The sequence below is a fragment of the Octopus bimaculoides genome, chromosome 29 (assembly GCF_046866305.1).
Source record: "Octopus bimaculoides isolate indiv1 chromosome 29, ASM4686630v1, whole genome shotgun sequence".
Lineage (NCBI taxonomy): Eukaryota > Metazoa > Mollusca > Cephalopoda > Octopoda > Octopodidae > Octopus > Octopus bimaculoides.
In genome coordinates this window covers 18,026,362-18,046,769 of record NC_142956.1, presented here as the reverse complement: position 1 = coordinate 18,046,769, position 20,408 = coordinate 18,026,362, and the positions used below count along the sequence as shown (strand labels likewise).

Below are 20,408 nucleotides of genomic sequence, written 5' to 3'. Positions count from 1 at the left end.
CTTTCTCTCTCTATCTATCTATCTCTTCTATATGTGTGCGCGTGCGTGATTGTTGTTGCATCAGTCTCTGTGTGTCCGTGCGTGGTTGTTCTTGCCTCTGTGTCTGTGTGTCCGTGCCTGTTCTTGTTCTTGCCTCTGATTCTAACAATTTTTAAATCAATAAACACGCGTAACCATATATGTGTTGAGGGAATAATATCAAAAGGGTTCAACAGTTAGTGAAGGTCAGTTTGAAATGTGCAGCTCTTTTACTGTTCTCCGTCATTTGACTGCGGCCATGCTGAAGCACCGCCTTTTAGTCGAGCAAATCAAACCCGGGACTTATTCTTTGTAAGCCCAGTACTTATTCTATCGGTTCTTTTGCTGAACCGTTAAGTGATGGAGACAAAGAAAAAGAAAAAAGCAAACATAAACACACTCTCTCTTTCTCTCTCTATCTATCTATCTCTTCTATATGTATGTACGTATACATATATATATAGAGACAGGGAGATGGGGGGGGTTATGATATAGATAAAGCTTGGTGTGTATATATATGTGTGGGTATGTACATATATATATAGTTTAACGTTTTTTTTTTGTGATGCCCTGTACCCATATATGCATGTATGTATACATATAGATGTAGGTATGTACATATATGTATGGATATATGCATATATAGAAAGAGATAGAAAGAGAGAGATAAATAGATATAGAGAGAGAAGCCGAGAGATAACTGACAGGTGTTTTAAATGGAGTGGGAAAGAGAGATAGATAGATAGAGAGAGAGTGTGTGTTTATGTTTGCTTTTTTTCTTTTAACGCTGACAAAATATAAAAAGGCTTAGTATCGAAAGATCACCAAATTTTTATCTGTTCTATAACACAAAATATACAAGTATACGAAGTTTGAAAGTGTTTCGGTACCAAAAACACGGCATAAAACATAAATGAAAAGTGTTGCCCATCAATTCAGAAGGATCCACTTTGTTTACTTCCGGTTTTGAAAACAAACCTATTTAAACTAATTTTATAATAAATTTTAATTAATTCTGATATAATTAACGCGGCCTTCATTCGTTTCGGCTCGACGAAGCCAAAACAAAAAGTCGCTTGTTTCCGTGACAACTCGACAATTCACTTCGGATATCTTCGTGAGCTCCGTCACAGCCGTTCTTGTCTGTGCGTGTGTGTTCGCTTGTTGTTGTCTCTGTGTCTGTGTGTCCGTGCCGCTTTTTGCCTCTGTGTCTGTGTGCGTGCTTGTTCTTGCCTCTGTGTCTGCGTGTGCGTGTGTGCTTAATCTAGCCTCTGTGTCCGTGCGGCTTCTTGCCTCTGTGTCTGTGTGTCCGTACCGCTCTTTGCCTCTGTGTCTGTGTGCGTGCTTGTTCTTGCCTCTGTGTCTGCGTGTGCGTGTGTGCTTAATCTAGCCTCTGTGTCCGTGCGGCTTCTTGCCTCTGTGTCTGTGTGTCCGTACCGCTCTTTGGCTCTGTGTCTGTGTGCGTGCTTGTTCTTGCATCTGTGTCTGCGTGTGCGTGTGTGCTTAATCTAGCCTCTGTGTCTGTGTGCGCGTGCGTGTTTGTTGTTGCATCAGTTTCTGTGTGTCCGTGCGTGGTTGTTCTTGCCTTTGTGTCTGTGTGTCCGTTCCTGTTTTTGCGTTTGTGTGCGCGTGCGTACTTGTACTTGCCTCCGTGTCTGTGTGCGCGTGCGTGCTTGTCGTTGCACCTGCGTCTATGCGCGCGCTTACCGTTGCTTCTGCGTCTGTGTGTCCGTGCCTGTTCTTGTTCTTGCCTCTGATTCTAACAATTTTTAAATCAATAAACACGCGTAACCATATATGTGTTGAGGGAATAATATCAAAAGGGTTCAACAGTTAGTGAAGGTCAGTTTGAAATGTGCAGCTCTTTTACTGGTTTCAGTCATTTGACTGCGGCCATGCTGGAGCATCGCCTTTTAGTCGAGCCTGTCGGTTTCTTTTGCTGAACCGCTAATGATGGAGACATAAACACACTAGCATCGGTTGTTAAGCAATGCTAGGGGGACAAACACATGCATATACATATATACGACGGGCTTCGTTCAGTTTCCATCTACCAAATCCACTCACAAGGCTCTGGTCGGCCCGAGGCTATAGTATAAGCCCAAGGTGCCACGCAGTGGGACTGAACCCGGAACCATGTGGTTGGTAAGCTACTTACCACATAGCCACTCCTGCGCCTATAAGGTGTTAATCCTACAGTAATCAACTCTTAATTTCAGGAATTGGTAAGACAATGTGACATACAAGAAACAACAGGAGAATCATCAAGGAGTAAATTAGATTCATTAAATTTCACAGTATTAAAAAGAGAATAAAGGGTTAAAAGAAAATTAATGATGGGCGGGGAGGTGGGCAATTGTGGCTGTTATTGGTTTCATATAAACAGCACCCATGCTGGTGGCATGTAAAAAAGCACTCATTATACTCTCGGGGTGGTCGGCTTCAGGAAGGGCATCCAGCCCTAGAAACTATGCCAAATCAAGCTGGAATCTAGTTCAAGCTCTCAGGCTTACAAGTTCCTATCAAACCGTCTAACCCATGCCAGCATGGAAAGCAGATGTTAAATGATGATGATGATGACAATATATATATATATATATATATATATATATATATATACAATATATATATATATATATATATATATATATATATATAATATAAAGAAAAAGAAAAAAGCAAACATAAACACACTCTCTCTTTCTCTCTCTATCTATCTATCTCTTCTATATGTGTGCGCGTGCGTGATTGTTGTTGCATCAGTCTCTGTGTGTCCGTGCGTGGTTGTTCTTGCCTCTGTGTCTGTGTGTCCGTGCCTGTTCTTGTTCTTGCCTCTGATTCTAACAATTTTTAAATCAATAAACACGCGTAACCATATATGTGTTGAGGGAATAATATCAAAAGGGTTCAACAGTTAGTGAAGGTCAGTTTGAAATGTGCAGCTCTTTTACTGTTCTCCGTCATTTGACTGCGGCCATGCTGAAGCACCGCCTTTTAGTCGAGCAAATCAAACCCGGGACTTATTCTTTGTAAGCCCAGTACTTATTCTATCGGTTCTTTTGCTGAACCGTTAAGTGATGGAGACAAAGAAAAAGAAAAAAGCAAACATAAACACACTCTCTCTTTCTCTCTCTCTCTATCTATCTCTTCTATATGTATGTACGTATACATATATATATAGAGACAGGGAGATGGGGGGGGGGGGGTTATGATATAGATAAAGCTTGGTGTGTATATATATGTGTGGGTATGTACATATATATATAGTTTAACGTTTTTTTTTTGTGATGCCCTGTACCCATACATGCATGTATATATACATATAGATGTAGGTATGTACATATATGTATGGATATATGCATATATAGAAAGAGATAGAAAGAGAGAGATAAATAGATATAGAGAGAGAATCCGGGAGATAACTGACAGGTGGTTTAAATGGAGTGGGAAAGAGAGATAGATAGATAGAGAGAGAGTGTGTGTTTATGTTTGCTTTTTTTCTTTTAACACTGACAAAATATAAAAAGGCTTAGTATCGAAAGATCACCAAATTTTTATCTGTTCTATAACACAAAATATACAAGTATACGAAGTTTGAAAGTGTTTCGGTACCAAAAACACGACATAAAACATAAATGAAAAGTGTTGCCCATCAATTCAGAAGGATCCACTTTGTTTACTTCCGGTTTTGAAAACAAACCTATTTAAACTAATTTTATAATAAATTTTAATTAATTCTGATATAATTAACGCGGCCTTCATTCGTTTCGGCTCGACGAAGCCAAAACAAAAAGTCGCTTGTTTCCGTGACAACTCGACAATTCACTTCGGATGTCTTCGTGAGCTCCGTCACAGCCGTTCTTGTCTGTGCGTGTGTGTTCGCTTGTTGTTGTCTCTGTGTCTGTGTGTCCGTGCCGCTTTTTGCCTCTGTGTCTGTGTGCGTGCTTGTTCTCGCCTCTGTGTCTGCGTGTGCGTGTGTGCTCAATCTAGCCTCTGCGTCCGTGCTGCTTTTTGCCTCTGTGTCTGTGTGTCCGTACCGCTCTTTGCTTATGTGTCTGTGTGCGTGCTTGTTCTTGCATCTGTGTCTGCGTGTGCGTGTGTGCTTAATCTAGCCTCTGTGTCTGTGTGTCCGTTCCACTTTTTGCCTCTGTGTCTGTGTGCGCGTGCGTGCTTGTTGTTGCATCAGTGTCTGTGTGTCCGTGCGTGGTTGTTCTTGCCTCTGTGTCTGTGTGTCCGTTCCCGTTTTTGCCTCTGTGTGCGCGTGCGTTCTTGTTCCTGTCTCCGTGTCTGTGTGCGCGTGCGTGCTTGTCGTTGCATCTGCGTCTATGCGCGCGCTTACTGTTGCTTCTGCGTCTGTGTGTCCGTGCCTGTTCTTGTTCTTGCCTCTGATTCTAACAATTTTTAAATCAATAAACACGCGTAACCATATATGTGTTGAGGGAATAATATCAAAAGGGTTCAACAGTTAGTGAAGGTCAGTTTGAAATGTGCAGCTCTTTTACTGTTCTCCGTCATTTGACTGCGGCCATGCTGGAGCACCGCCTTTTAGTCGAGCAAATCAAACCCGGGACTTATTCTTTGTAAGCCCAGTACTTATTCTATCGGTTCTTTTGCTGAACCGTTAAGTGATGGAGACATAAACACACTAGCATCGGTTGTCAAGCAATGCTAGGGGGACAAACACATGCATATACATATATACGACGGGCTTCGTTCAGTTTCCATCTACCAAATCCACTCACAAGGCTCTGGTCGGCCCGAGGCTATAGTATAAGACACTTGCCCAAGGTGCCACGCAGTGGGACTGAACCCGGAACCATGTGGTTGGTAAGCTACTTACCACATAGCCACTCCTGCGCCTAAAAGGTGTTAATCCTACAGTAATCAACTCTTAATTTCAGGAATTGGTAAGACAATGTGACATACAAGAAACAACAGGAGAATCATCAAGGAGTAAATTAGATTCATTAAATTTCACAGTATTAAAAAGAGAATAAAGGGTTAAAAGAAAATTAATGATGGGCGGGGAGGTGGGCAATTGTGGCTGTTAATGGTTTCATATAAACAGCACCCATGCTGGTGGCATGTAAAAAAGCACTCATTATACTCTCGGGGTGGTCGGCTTCAGGAAGGGCATCCAGCCCTAGAAACTATGCCAAATCAAGCTGGAATCTAGTTCAAGCTCTCAGGCTTACAAGTTCCTATCAAACCGTCTAACCCATGCCAGCATATATATATATATATATATATAATATAAATATATATATATATAATATAAAGAAAAAGAAAAAAGCAAACATAAACACACTCTCTCTTTCTCTCTCTCTATCTATCTATCTCTTCTATATGTATGTACGTATACATATATATATAGAGACAGGGAGATGGGGGGGTTATGATATAGATAAAGCTTGGTGTGTATATATACGTGTGGGTATGTACATATATATATAGTTTAACGTTTTTTTTGTGATGCCCTGTACCCATATATGCATGTATGTATACATATAGATGTAGGTATGTACATATATGTATGGATATATGCATATATAGAAAGAGATAGAAAGAGAGAGATAAATAGATATAGAGAGAGAATCCGGGAGATAACTGACAGGTGGTTTAAATGGAGTGGGAAAGAGAGATAGATAGATAGAGAGAGAGTGTGTGTTTATGTTTGCTTTTTTTCTTTTAACGCTGACAAAATATAAAAAGGCTTAGTATCGAAAGATCACCAAATTTTTATCTGTTCTATAACACAAAATATACAAGTATACGAAGTTTGAAAGTGTTTCGGTACCAAAAACACGACATAAAACATAAATGAAAAGTGTTGCCCATCAATTCAGAAGGATCCACTTTGTTTACTTCCGGTTTTGAAAACAAACCTATTTAAACTAATTTTATAATAAATTTTAATTAATTCTGATATAATTAACGCGGCCTTCATTCGTTTCGGCTCGACGAAGCCAAAACAAAAAGTCGCTTGTTTCCGTGACAACTCGACAATTCACTTCGGATGTCTTCGTGAGCTCCGTCACAGCCGTTCTTGTCTGTGCGTGTGTGTTCGCTTGTTGTTGTCTCTGTGTCTGTGTGTCCGTGCCGCTTTTTGCCTCTGTGTCTGTGTGCGTGCTTGTTCTTGCCTCTGTGTCTGCGTGTGCGTGTGTGCTCAATCTAGCCTCTGCGTCCGTGCTGCTTTTTGCCTCTGTGTCTGTGTGTCCGTACCGTTCTTTGCTTATGTGTCTGTGTGCGTGCTTGTTCTTGCATCTGTGTCTGCGTGTGCGTGTGCGTGTGTGCTTAATCTAGCCTCTGTGTCTGTGTGTCCGTTCCACTTTTTGCCTCTGTGTCTGTGTGCGCGTGCGTGCTTGTTGTTGCATCAGGGTCTGTGTGTCCGTGCGTGGTTGTTCTTGCCTCTGTGTCTGTGTGTCCGTTCCTGTTTTTGCCTCTGTGTGCGCGTGCGTTCTTGTTCTTGTCTCCGTGTCTGTGTGCGCGTGCGTGCTTGTCGTTGCATCTGCGTCTATGCGCGCGCTTACTGTTGCTTCTGCGTCTGTGTGTCCGTGCCTGTTCTTGTTCTTGCCTCTGATTCTAACAATTTTTAAATCAATAAACACGCGTAACCATATATGTGTTGAGGGAATAATATCAAAAGGGTTCAACAGTTAGTGAAGGTCAGTTTGAAATGTGCAGCTCTTTTACTGTTCTCCGTCATTTGACTGCGGCCATGCTGGAGCACCGCCTTTTAGTCGAGCAAATCAAACCCGGGACTTATTCTTTGTAAGCCCAGTACTTATTCTATCGGTTCTTTTGCTGAACCGTTAAGTGATGGAGACATAAACACACTAGCATCGGTTGTCAAGCAATGCTAGGGGGACAAACACATGCATATACATGACGGGCTTCGTTCAGTTTCCAACTACGAAATCCACTCACAAGGCTCTGGTCGGCCCGAGGCTATAGTATAAGACACTTGCCGAAGGTGCCACGCAGTGGGACTGAAACCGGAACCATGTGGTTGGTAAGCTACTTACCACATAGCCACTCCTGCGCCTAAAAGGTGTTAATCCTACAGTAATCAACTCTTAATTTCAGGAATTGGTAAGACAATGTGACATACAAGAAACAACAGGAGAATCATCAAGGAGTAAATTAGATTTATTAAATTTCACAGTATTAAAAAGAGAATAAAGGGTTAAAAGAAAATTAATGATGGGCGGGGAGGTGGGCAATTGTGGCTGTTATTGGTTTCATATAAACAGCACCCATGCTGGTGGCATGTAAAAAAGCACTCATTATACTCTCGGGGTGGTCGGCTTCAGGAAGGGCATCCAGCCCTAGAAACTATGACAAATCAAGCTGGAATCTAGTTCAAGCTCTCAGGCTTACAAGTTCCTATCAAACCGTCTAACCCATGCCAGCATGGAAAGCAGATGTTAAATGATGATGATGATGAGAATATATATATATATAATAAGTTGTACAGAACTAAATGATTCGGCAGAAAGGGTTACTTGGATTTTTATGCCTGCCTCATCATATCTACAGTTTTCAAAGCACTCGTTATATTTGCAATTGTTGTGCTCAAAAATTATATTTTTTTTAATACATTGTCCATTAATATGTTTGCTTATTGCTCAGCCCCTGAAATTAAATTGGTTTTTTTTTATTTCCCTGTCTGCTAATACAACCAATAATAATTATGTTCCTCACACTATACATCAGCATTAAAAAAAAAAAAGCCTCACACATAAAGCTCATCGTAGCTTTCTTGTGAAAGAACAATCCCCCCCCCCCCCGAGATCTCGCACTCTGATATTGGGAATGATAGTTTATATCTTTCCCATTCCGTTGGTAATAATCCACCGTGTTAATGAAAGAAAGGAAGTAAGGACAGCAAACGTTTGTGGAATAATACGCAACCTAAGAGTGAAGGCGAAGGGAGACAATCAAGTATATTTCAGCCAATCAAAATTCGATCTTGATCAACTTATGTTTATAATGGTGACGGATTTCCACCTTTTGACAACAAGGATTCAATATTCGGTCAACCGAATTGGCTGTATATTCCAAAGACAGGTACTGTTAATGTAATTTCCAGGTAGGTGTAGCTTCATAGTTAAATAGTTTATTATTTCCAAACCAGAGGTGCTTGTGTTCAGTTCTCCTGCCCGGCACCATGGGCAAACGATGTTTTACTATAGCCCAAGTCCTACCAAAGCATTGTGAGTGGATTTCGTAGACAAAAATTGAAAGAAGTCAGTTATACATAAATATATGCGATTGTGTTTCCTTCTCCTGATATAAAGCGATGGATGTAGGTGAGCATCACTACCTTGAAAATGAGGTCTGACTAAGGAAAAATATTACCATAATTGGGAAGCCTGCTCTGCAGACATCGAGCATGCTTTGGCAAGCCTACGGCATCAAGGCAATGTGGGTCGTACGCCATGTTTTGAGTAGCCACAGCTCAATCAAGAGCGTCCCCCAGGCTAGACCAGCACTCGAAGAGTTCTACTATGGTGTTTTGAAGCATTTGAGGGACGAAATTCAGCAAAAGTGACCAGATCTATGGAACAGGAAGAATTGGTTTCTTCATGACAACACATCCTGCCATCAAGCTCTCCTCACTTGTAAGTTTTTTTTTGCCAAAAACCAACATGGTATCGTTTCCGCACCCACCCTATTCACCAGATTTAGCAGTTGCCAGCTTTCATCTCCTTCCCAAGATCAGTATGCAGCAGAAAGGTCGCCGTTTTAACACAGTTGTTGAGATCTAGGTCTTCAACTCGCTTAAGGAAAATAACTTCCAGGCTGAGTTCCAAATGTAGTAAGAATTCTGGGACCAGAGTATTGCTGTGCAAGGTGACTATTTCAAAGGAGATAATGTTACAATTTAGGTAAAAATAGATGGTCTATAAACAAAGTACCATGAAACATAACTAGTTTGGGAACCTTTCGATACCACCTAATGTACTTTTTGTTTGTACATGTGAAGGTGCATGGCTCAGTGGTTAGCGCATGAGATAGGGAGTTCAATTCCCAGCCCATACTGTGTGTTGTGTTCTTGAGCAAGACACTTTATTTTGTGTTTTTCCACTTCACTGATGCCAAGTTGTATCAGCCTTTGCCTTTCTCTTGGATTAATAACAGTCGCATGGAGAAGCGAGGCTGGTATGCATGGGCGACTGCTGATCTCCCATAAGCAACCTTGCATGGACTTTTGTCTCAGAGGTGCAATCCCATGGTCATTTATAACTGAAGAGTCTTCACCCTTTACTCTATGTATGTATAATGCATACAAGTGCATGTGTATACATTTTATGAAACCTCTGTATCTAACACTGCTTAATATTTCAGATTATCTGATAAGATTCACATCAAATACACCATCAATATTTATCAAGCTTCAAAAATGAAAGGAAAACGTTTATATACACCAGACACAAACTCGGAGATATAAATCTGTGGTAGAATTACTGTAAGATAACTTTTCTGGACTGAGACTAATAGCAACATTTGTTAATGTATATAATGTCAGCAAGATGGACTTTGTATGCAGATTAAATGTGCATTACAAATTACAGAGTAGTTTCTATGGCTATACATGTTGAAAAAGATCACAAGACCACAGCCGACAAGAACTTAACATCATCATCCTCCTTTAACGTCCATTTTCCATGCTGTCATGGGTTGGATGGATCAACCAGAGTTAGCAAGCTGCACTAGGTTCCAGTCTGATTTGGTTTGGTTTCTATAGCTGGATGCCCCGCCTGATGCCAACCACTTTACAGCGGTAACATTGGAAGTATAAATATTTAAGAATCAACTATGAAGAAACGATAAGCATCTGTATACTGTGGTGAGAGAAGAATAATTATGGAAATTGAACTGAGAGAAGGTTCAGTAAGAAGAGATTTCCTCAAAAATATAACCTCATTAGACACTATTGTATTCATAAAGGGATAAAGTAGATCACTGTGGTGTCTGTTGATCTGTGGTAAATCACTCTCAATACGAATGCCTAACTGAAAAATATATGCACTCGAATCAAAGAGAAGCCATATTACTGTCAAAATTATGGTACATCGTTCAGATCAGTACCATAACATCTCACAAACGTATGCATAGAGAAGAAGAAAAAATACGTTTTGCTGAGATATCTGTGGCGTATCATTTTCTGAAACCGGTCACTTGAAAACACATAAATATATTCGTACAATGAAAGAATCCATTTCACTGTGATATCAGTTGTAAAATAATCCTCCCAAAAAGGTAACTTAATTACTCACCAACATGTGGAGGGTAATTATTATTGGTGCTTTGAAGACAAAAATTTTAAAAAGTACATTTAATTGCGCAGGCTAGCAATAGGCAAAGTTTCCATTGGACAACATACATTCAAAGATATTTAACAGAACCATTATCCTTATGCAAATGTAGCAAGTTTGTGGAAAGCCAGAGATACTGTGAAACCACAGACAAAAAAATACAAGAGATCTTTAGCTTTGTACAACCTATGCCTTTTCATTCATGGCAAGACACTGAATTTCGGAAGGTGACTTTGTCAGAAAATAAACTTATTCATCACACTCTTTAACCATTTAGCATTCAGATTATTGTCAAAGTGTTATGCTTGTTTATTCACATTGCTTTTAATTATTCATGCATCATCTGGTAGCTTTAAGATTTCAATGACATGATTGTATATTTTCAAAATGACATTGTAGGGTATGTACAAAGAGTGAAATCTGGCTAGTTTGAACATGGAAATGATAAAGTATTTGGGCCAGATATGAGTGGCTCAAATATTCTGCCTGTTTTACATTCAAACTGGCCATGTTTTGCTCCTCACAAACCTACTCCACACTGACATTCTGAAAATAAACAATCACATCATTCAGACCTCAAAGCTTTGGGATAATGATATGAATAAATAAACAGAACATTTTACAGAGTAATCTGAACACTAAAGGGTTCACACCTGTTTTCCATGCTGGTATGGGTTGGACGGTTTGACGAGAACAAAGAAGCTGGGAAGCTGCATTAGGTTCTAGTTTGATTTGGCTTGGATTGTACAGCTGGATGTTCTTCCCAACACCGCTTTACAGTGTGCCGAGTGCTTTCAACGTGCCACCAGCACGAGTGATTTCACATGACACCAATACAAGTGCATTTTCTGTGGTATTGGCACAGGACTCTTGCAGGCCAATCTTCTTCACAAGGTGATGCAGCCATAACACTTCTGCTGTGGAGGACAGGTCTTCTTGAGTGCAAAAACTGCATAGCAAGCTGCAACAGAGAATCAAACCCATACTTCTCGAACTCCTATTAAGCATGCTGTACCACTGAGCCAAGTGATTTGTGAAACATTTCACCTAATTAGTTCGTGGAATTGGTGCAAATGCTGTCTTGGATGAGAAGATGTTAAGCAGGTTTCCCACAGTAACTGACACCATCAGTAGAGGGCAACATCATCTGAAAAGATAGAAAACAAGAATATTGTAAGACAGAGAGAATACTGAAAAATGCAAGAATACAATCTCTAGGCATTATCTTTCTCCTGCTATCATTTTGAGAATATATCCTCTTACAGATATCACAATGGTATGATATCTTACCTGTTCCTTCTTCTGTAGCAGCAGAAGAATCAATCCTTTTAGATTGGGTTTCAGATTCAACCTTGCTTTCACATAATTCATTTTCCGTATTTATTCTTCTATCACCAAAATATGCAGATGTTTATCTTTTCGTTTTTTCATGCAGCCGATTGGTAACAAAAACTTATATTTCTACTTCTATATTTCCATTAATTCTCTTCTTCACTGCTGTCTGAAGATTCTGCAAACTCCTTTGCAATCCAAATTTAACAAGAAGGCAAAATTCATCTTGTAAACATTCCAAACCAGTGAAGCAGAGAAACGTTGCTATAAACCACAAAACTGTTATATATGCTTTCTGTGTAGCGTCTTTCTTTAGTCTTTCACAGATTTTAAGTATTGCTGATGTAAAAACATCCATAGATGCCAATATCACCAGATAATCTGAAGTTATAGTAAAAAAAAAAAAGAAAAAAAAATGTAAGACATAACTCTTTTATTATTTTACTCTTTTACTTGTTTCAGTCATTTGACTGTGGCCATGCTGGAGCACCGCCTTATTCTTTGGATGCCTAGTACTTATTCTATCGGTCTCTTTTGCCGAACCGCTAAGTTACGGGGACATAAACACACCAGCATCGGTTGTCAAGCGATGTTGGGGTGGGGTGGGACAAACACAGACACACATATATATATATATATATATATATATATATATATATTTTGATATGAGACCTTGTGGTGAAGCTAAAGCAATTACAGCGTGGAAGACACATTTTAGCCATTTGCAAAACACAGAAACTTAACATTAATCATTTGCCGCCGACGTTCTCGACACATCATCTGCTACCTGGTAAAAGAGCTATTTCCTATGGACAGATGATAGACACGAGTGAAGCACGCAAGCTGTGTTAGCTGTGCGTGTGGTTCCCACGTCAGCAAAATGAATAAGCATTCATAAAGGCAGCATGCAAAAAATTCCTGCGGAGAAAAATGAATTCGGATTTATCCAGCAGAAAATATTCAACTTCGTACCCCTAATTATCATCTCCGCCGTTTAAAAATGGAAAGCTTCATTAAAATTTTTATTTAAAAATACTGCATATTTAAGAAGTTATGCAGAAACAAAGCCGGCAGAGGAACAATTCCATTGTGTCTGAAATGAAAAATTGAAATTCCGCATTTGCATAATTTTTAATCAGATTTATTTTTTTCAGAAGTTGATAGGCCAGTTTATGTTGCTACTGCCACAAACACATGGGAACTGAAAAGGAGAGAGAATTTAGTTGATTGTATAATGAGATACAACTGTTTATATATATTTTTTAATTAGGACGCAGATGGCGCGATCAACTTACCAAAAAGAAAGCCATGAATTTTCGAGGGGGAAAAAAAAAGTGCAACGAAGGAGGGTTGAGAGACAATGAATCTTAGCTCACATTCACCTTTTTTTTCTTCTTTGATCTTAAGAATCGTAATCTACAAAGCCAAAAATATACACATCCGAAGAATTTTTTTTCATTTTTCTACACTAGATAATTTCCGATTTTCTTGTGTGTGTTTCTGCGATCGTGTAGAAGGGTACTCAAATACACATAATTTATCATAATATAATAGTTACATCGACAGCGTGTGGCGAGAAGAGGGAAATTTATTGTTTGAATGTGTTGTTGATCATAATACGGAGTGATCTATCAATTTTCATAAATAAAATAGTATTTATGATGGGTAAAATGTAAATTTTGAATATTGACTGGGTCATCATTGTAGTTGTTATGAGGTTTGTAGAAAGAGAAAACGATCTTTAAAAAAATAAATAAAATTATTGCTTTACTCACAATTTCATCTGACTCATTATCTTCGATACAATCATTTTCCACAGCAGTCTTGATACAAACGCTGAAATTCACCATAGAAGTCGCTAATTTCTGACAATAGATTCTGCTACCACAGGTAGCAGGTACCCTGACGAAAGCCAGACTGAAGCAAAGAGGAATGACTAAAACATGTAATGGTTTGCTTTAAATACCGAAACGAAATTTCTGGCATTGTACCAACATTAACAGCATTTATTCAGGCTACGCAGTATTTCTTCCAGTTTTTTTACGTTTTGAGCTCAAATCTCACCGAGGTCAGTTCTTCTTTTCATTTCTTCGGGGTCAATAAAATAGAGAACCAGCCAAGAACGGAGGACGAGGGTATCGAATAAACCCCACTTCATCACTATTCTCGTTAGAAGCTATTATTAATCACTGTCCTCCTATTGGATAATTGAGGAAATAAATCTTACCAAGGGGAAAAACTTCTACAACTGACCTTGGCGAAGACGGTCAAATTTTGGGCTAGGGGCAAGTCGATTACATCGATTCCTAGGGCTTAACGGTACTTATTTAGTCGATCGAAAGGAATTTGCACTCAGAACGCTTCCTTACTACTACTAATAATAATGATAGTAATCCTTTTCTTACTATAGGCACAAAGCCTGAAATTTGGGCAGAGGGGACTAGTCTATTACATCGACCCAGTGTTTCACTGGTACTTTATTTATCGACCCGAAAAGTTGAAAGGTAAAGTTGACCTCAGCAGAATTTGAACTCTGATCGTAACGACGGACGTTCAATAATAACGATGATTTCTTTCATTAAACGATTTGGTTAATTAATGTTTACTTTCACTCCCGGCCATGAAAATAAAAAAAAAGCAAGTGTGATAGGTGTTTTAAAAAAAATGTATATTACACGCGTATGAAAACCAAAATTTGCGCCAGCAAACCGGGGGTGAGGAAAAAACTCAGAAAATTCGCAAGATCCGATTTTTTCCCCTCGTAACTTTTAAGAAAATGGATATCTTTGGTAATCTTTCGTTACAAACAGATTACCCATCCTTTAGTGAAATTTTATATAAATACCTTTCAAACAGCATAGATTACGATTATAAAGAAATTTGTTTTTTCCGAAGAGAAAGAAATTCATAAATTCAATTTCTGTTTGAGTGCAAAGGAAAAAAGTTTAAAAAAAAAAATTTTTAGATACATTTATTTTTCGTTTGAGTAATAGAAAAAGGTTTTTAAAGAGATGGGATCTTGTTCAAAACGGGGGCACCAGTTTTCATTTATGTTTCATGTAGTGTTTTTGGTACCGAAAGACTTTCAAACTTCGTATACTTATCTATTTTGTGTTATAGAACAGAAAAAACCAGTGTCCCAAGTTTCAAAGTGTTTCGTTAAGAAAATACTGGTGCCCCCGTTTTGAACAAGATCCAAGAGATGTGCTATGGAAAAAAACAAAACAAAAAAAACCCCCCAGCGAAATCACTGTTAACCTTTTTTTTTTTCCATTGTGAAACCATATTCAACACTGTACTTATGAATTTTGTTTCTTTCACTACGATACATGGGATCTTTTTCGAAACCATTTTTATTACTCAAACGAAAAATAAATGAATCCAAAAAATTTTGACGATGTTTCATTTTCACTCTGAAAAACGTCAACGAACCAAACAGCTGTCAAGTTTATTTATTTATTTTTGTGGGTGGAAATGTACATTTCATGTCAGCATAAAGTGAAAGAGTGAAGGCGCAATGGCCCAGTGGTTAGGACAACGGACTCGCAGTCGGAGGGCCGCGGTTTCGATTCCCAGGCCGGGCATTGTGTGTGTTTATTGAGCGAAAACACTTAAAGCTCCACGAGGCTCCAGCAAGGGGTGCTGGCGACCCCTGTTGTGTTCTTTCGCCCCAACTTTCTCTCACTCTTTCTTCCTGTTTCTTGAGTAACGCTGCGATGGACTGGTGTCCCTTCCAGCTGGGGGGGAACACATACGCCATAGAAACCGGGCCCATGAGTCTGGCTAGGCTTTAAAAGGGCGCAAAAAGAAAACAAGAAAACAAGTGTAAAACATTTATTTGCAATTTTTCAGAAAGTATTTTATTTTAAGATTTTATGGAATTTATTTTCTAAATATAGGTGCAGGTGCAGCTTCCTAATCACATGCTTCTGGGTTCAGTCCCACTGTGTGGCATCTTAGGCAAGTGTCTTTTACTATAGCCTTGTGAGTGGATTTGGTAGATGAAAACTAAAAGAAGCCCGTCATGTATATATCTATGGGCTAGCAAACTGCTGGCTGTTTGTGTTGGAACCCGTGGTGGTACCAGAGGGCTGCATGTGGCATAGCAATATTTATAAAACTATTATCCATTGCCAATAAGAAAAACAAAACTATTTGACTGACAAATAGGAAGGACTTCACTTAACACAACCTGATATACCTACTTTTCTGTATGAATCCCAACAAGTGTAGTTAAGTGGTCTTTCTGTGAGAATGATTTACCACAGAAATCAATATGGTTTCTCTAATGTGTGAATGCATTTGTGATCAGCTAAGTTATTTTCCTCAGAGCATGATTTACCACAAATATCACAATGATATGGTTTCTCTCCTGTATGAGTAAGTTTGTGTTTAGTTAAGTTACTTGCTCCAGAGAATGATTTACCACAGATTTCACAGTGATATGGTTTCTCTCCTGTATGAATACGTTTGTGTTTAGTTAAGTGATGCCTTTGAGAGAATGATTTATCACAGATCTCGCAGTGATATGGCCTCTCACCTGTATGAATACGTTTGTGAGAGACTAACTCGCCATTTTGAGTGAACGATTTGCCACAGGTATCACACTGGAATGGCTTCTCACCTGTATGAATGCGTTTGTGCACAGTCACATATGTTCTTGTCGACAACGATTTACCACAGATATCACAGTGATATGGATTCACACCAGTATGAATACGCTTATGAGTAGCTAAGTTACCATTCTGAGAGAAAGATTTACCACAGACATCACAGTGATATGGTTTCTCTCCAGTATGAATATGTCTGTGTTCAATTAACCGCTGCCTACGAGAGAATGAATTACCACAGATTTCACAGTGATATTGTCTCTCACCTGTATGAACACTTTTGTGTTTACTTAAGTGACTAATATGAGAAAATGTTTTACCACAGATCTCACAGTCATATGGTTTTTCTCCTGTATGAAAACGTCTGTGTACAGTGAGATTAAACTTCACAGAGAATGATTTACCACAGATATCACAATCGTATGGTTTCTCTCCCGTATGAACACGTTTGTGCGCAGTTAAAGTTTGTTTTTGGGAGAATGATTTTCCGCAGATATCACAGTGATATGGTTTCTCTCCAGTATGATTATGCATGTGCACATTCAACTGGTATTTCTGTGAGAATGATTCGCCACAGATACCACAGTGATATGGTTTCTCACCTGTGTGAATACGTTTGTGTCGACTCAAGTGACTAACATGGGAGAATGATTTACCACAGATAACACAGTCATGTGGTTTCTCGCCCGTATGAAAACGTTTGTGTATCGTGAGGTTCCCTTTTACAGAGAAAGATTTACCACACATATCACAGCTGTATGGCTTTTCCCCTGTATGAGTACGGGTGTGCAAACTGAGTCTATATTTTTTAGAAAATATCTTGTTACAGATTTGACACTGGTATGTTATTTTTTTGGTTTCCTTTTTTTTACTGTCCAGAGAATCAGAACTTTCAGATAGCATTTTAAATGTATCCTTCTCCTCACAAAATACATTTGCCATAATTCTTCTTCTATGACAATATTCTCTTTTGTTTCCTTTGAGAGGATTCCTTATAAATATTTTTATTTCTACAGCTATACTTCCACCAACTGTGATCTTTCAGTAGAGCTGTTATAAACGCTGCAGTATTGGTAATTCATATTTAATTAGCAAAATCATCTTGCAGATATTTCAGGCAGTAATTAAAACAATTGTTGCCATTTGTCTTAGTTCCGAATTATTTTACAGTAATCCTGTCACAGGTTTATATTGACAGAATTTTATCTTCTCTTTTGTTGTTGTGAGTTGATAACTATTGGTGATATAATCCAATGTACACAATGCTTTCATGCCAACGACAGCAGATAATCTGAAAAGATGAACAGTTTAAGATATAGAGGCTACATAAAATGTATACACACACACATTTTATACATGTATATAAATATATATAAAGAATGAAAGACGAATATATTTATTTCACCATTTGACATCCATATAATGATGATTATTTTGCAGCCTTTATCATCATTTATTGTGGAGGCGCAATGGCCCAGTGGTCAGGGCAGCGGACTCGCGGTTTCGATTCCCAGACAGGGCGTTGAAAGTGTTTATTGAACGAAATCAACTAAAGCTGCACGAGGCTCCGGCAGGGGATGGTGGCGAACCCTGGTGTACTCTTTCACCACAACTTTCTCTTGATCCCTTCCCCAAAAATTTGAGGCCTTTTGTTTCCAATAGAAAGGATTATTATTATTGTTACAACCTTAAAATAAATCTTTGTCAATTTAGCGTTTTCAGATGCAATCAGTGAACGAGCGCCCGACAAAGAGGGGCACATTAACATAATTACTACCAGTTATTTATTCACCCATCATGTCCTTATGTCTCTCTTCTCGTCCAAAATGAGGTCAAACTAATCTTCACCTTCCTCATCAAACATCACATCCCTTTTTACTTTCCAGTACAACACCCTCTATACGACAAAAGCTAAACCAAAAGTAATTTTCATCAATAAAGTTAAATCTTTTAATCAATAAATATAAACTGCTAATGGGTCTATAAACAGATGATTTATTTATTGATTGATAAGTATTTACATATTTGTTCAGCTTCTTCAGTCTATTTTTGTATTTCTCCACGTTTTTGTTTCATTACTAGCCACACAGATAAGGTGGGGGAGCTGTAAGAATAGTTAGCACGCCGGACAAAATGCGAAAAGGCATTTCGTCCGTCTTTATGCTCAGAGTTCACATTCCGTCGGGGTCGATCAAATAACGGCAGAGGTCCCACCCACATAGGTTGGATTTTCTCCGTTTAACGGGGAATTTTCAAATGGTTTTTTTTTTAACTACACAAGCGTACCAGTTGATAACTGGAGTCGATGTAAACAAATAGCCCCAACCCTCACCAAGATATAAGACCTTGTGCCTATGGTAGAAAGAATTATTGGCGAAAATAAATAATACGTACACTCGGTGTTTTGGATCAGAGTTTTTGTTACGCTGCAAACGGGTGGTGTACGTATTCTTTACCTCCGCCCGAATTATTATTATTATTACAGTTTTAAAGCAAACCTTAACCAACTTACCGTTTTCAGATGTAACCAGTGACGATAAATAACCGGGTAATATTAAAATATGATTATTATTATACACTCAGTTGTTACAGTCGATGTTTCCACTTTTCTCGTCGGCTGACCGTTCAAAATTGAGGTCACGCTAGTCTCCCGCTTCTTCACCTGATATCGCTTCCACTTTAACTTCCCGTTGCAACATTCTCTGCATCACGAAAGTTAAAACCAAAAGCGTTACTATTAATACAGTTAATGTTTTTAGCTAATATAAATAAAAAAAAAAAGGAAAGTACTAACGGATTATAAGACAGATTCTTTAATAACTGACTTTCAAAACATGTTCGTATTCGTTCCGCTTTCGCAGGATACCCAATTTATTTTTGCGGCTTCCACGCAGTTTTGTTAATTCCTACAAATTCATGCGTGACGCACTACTAACATATTTCACACACACATACACGGACACACACACAGGTAATCGTTCTGTAGGTCGGGGATAACATCGAAATAAATAAATTAGGGAATGAGTTTTTAGTTAACTTGCAAACTGAAATGTCGATCTGTTATTTTGGAAAACATACGATCGTCGATTACATTTTATATAAAGTAAATCGTTGTCAAATGAGTGTAAAGCGGCGTAAATAATTACTAACAAATACTTCTCAAGCCTTATGGCTAAGGCCAATATCATGTAATTAATTACTAAAATGGGAGAAAAGCCGCGTAACTAATTTATAAAATGAGTGCCAAGCAGCGTATTCAATTAGTGAAATCGGAGTAATGCAGCATAATTAATTTTAGTTTAGATGTGTCCGTCCGATTCTGTTATCCTGCGTACCAAATTCAACCAACCTGGTACCATCTTTCTGCCAGTGATGGTGATAAAAGCTATGGCGGAGACGTAACCCCCTCCCTCCTCCTACTTAATTTTTTTTTTTTTACAGAAACCCACGTTTTCGGCTATGTGGATTCCGATTCTAAAAAAAAAAAAAAATCTTCCACCAAACCTTAGTCACAATTTATGTTCCTAACACTAGCTTAATGACAACTTAATTCTTTGTTATATTTAAAATGAATTGAAAGAAATACAGAACATCTCAACAGAAATATGGTAACAAAAAGGTTAAAATATATAATAGAGAAACAATTCTTAACTCTTTTGATACCAACCTCACTGAAACCGCATCTGGTTCTGTTGTACAAATGTCTTGTTTTCACAAGTTTTGAATGAAAATCTTCCACCAAAGCTTAGTCACAAATTATGTTCCTAACACCAGCTTAATGATAACTAAGTTACTTTACTAAATTCTTTGTTATATCGAAAATTAACTGAGAGAAACACAGAGCATCGCAGCAGAAATATAGTAACAAAAAAGTTAAAGTCACCATGATATTTTTAACCTTTTTAATATAAATCTGGCTGAAACCGCCTCTGTCTTTGTAGTACAAATGTCTTGTTTCCGTAAGTTTTGAATTAAAATCTTCCACCAAAGCTTAGTCACAATTTATGTTCCTAACACTAGCTGAATGATAACTAAGTTATTTTACTAAATTCTTTGTTATATTTAAAGTAATTGAAAGAAACAGAGCATCTCAAAATAAATGCAGTAACGAAAGGGTTAAAGATTA

General features: G+C 38.4%; 1 protein-coding gene and 1 long non-coding RNA gene across 2 annotated transcripts; both read right to left on the bottom strand.

Annotated features, from left to right (window-relative positions):
• Positions 1–7,151: 7,151 nt before the first annotated feature.
• On the bottom strand, positions 7,152–13,596 carry LOC106873441 (uncharacterized). Its single transcript, XR_001409873.3, has 3 exons — positions 13,448–13,596; positions 11,631–12,053; positions 7,152–11,487 (listed from the first exon to the last, which is right to left on the bottom strand). It is a non-coding gene; the product is annotated as an uncharacterized LOC106873441 (long non-coding RNA).
• Positions 13,597–15,505: 1,909 nt separating this feature from the next.
• Positions 15,506–19,690, bottom strand: LOC106873424 (uncharacterized). The gene is made up of 3 exons (XM_052977936.2): positions 19,077–19,690; positions 18,795–18,984; positions 15,506–17,573 (listed from the first exon to the last, which is right to left on the bottom strand). The coding sequence occupies exon 3, from the start codon at positions 17,222–17,224 to the stop codon at positions 15,944–15,946; it is 1,281 nt and encodes a 426-aa protein (XP_052833896.1). The 5' UTR covers positions 17,225–17,573; positions 18,795–18,984; positions 19,077–19,690; the 3' UTR covers positions 15,506–15,943.
• Positions 19,691–20,408: the final 718 nt, after the last annotated feature.

Coding starts and splice junctions, on each gene's coding strand:
- LOC106873424 (XM_052977936.2), bottom strand. CDS start 17,224: ATGGCAAATGTATTTTGTGAGGAGAAGGATACATTTAAAATGCTATCT.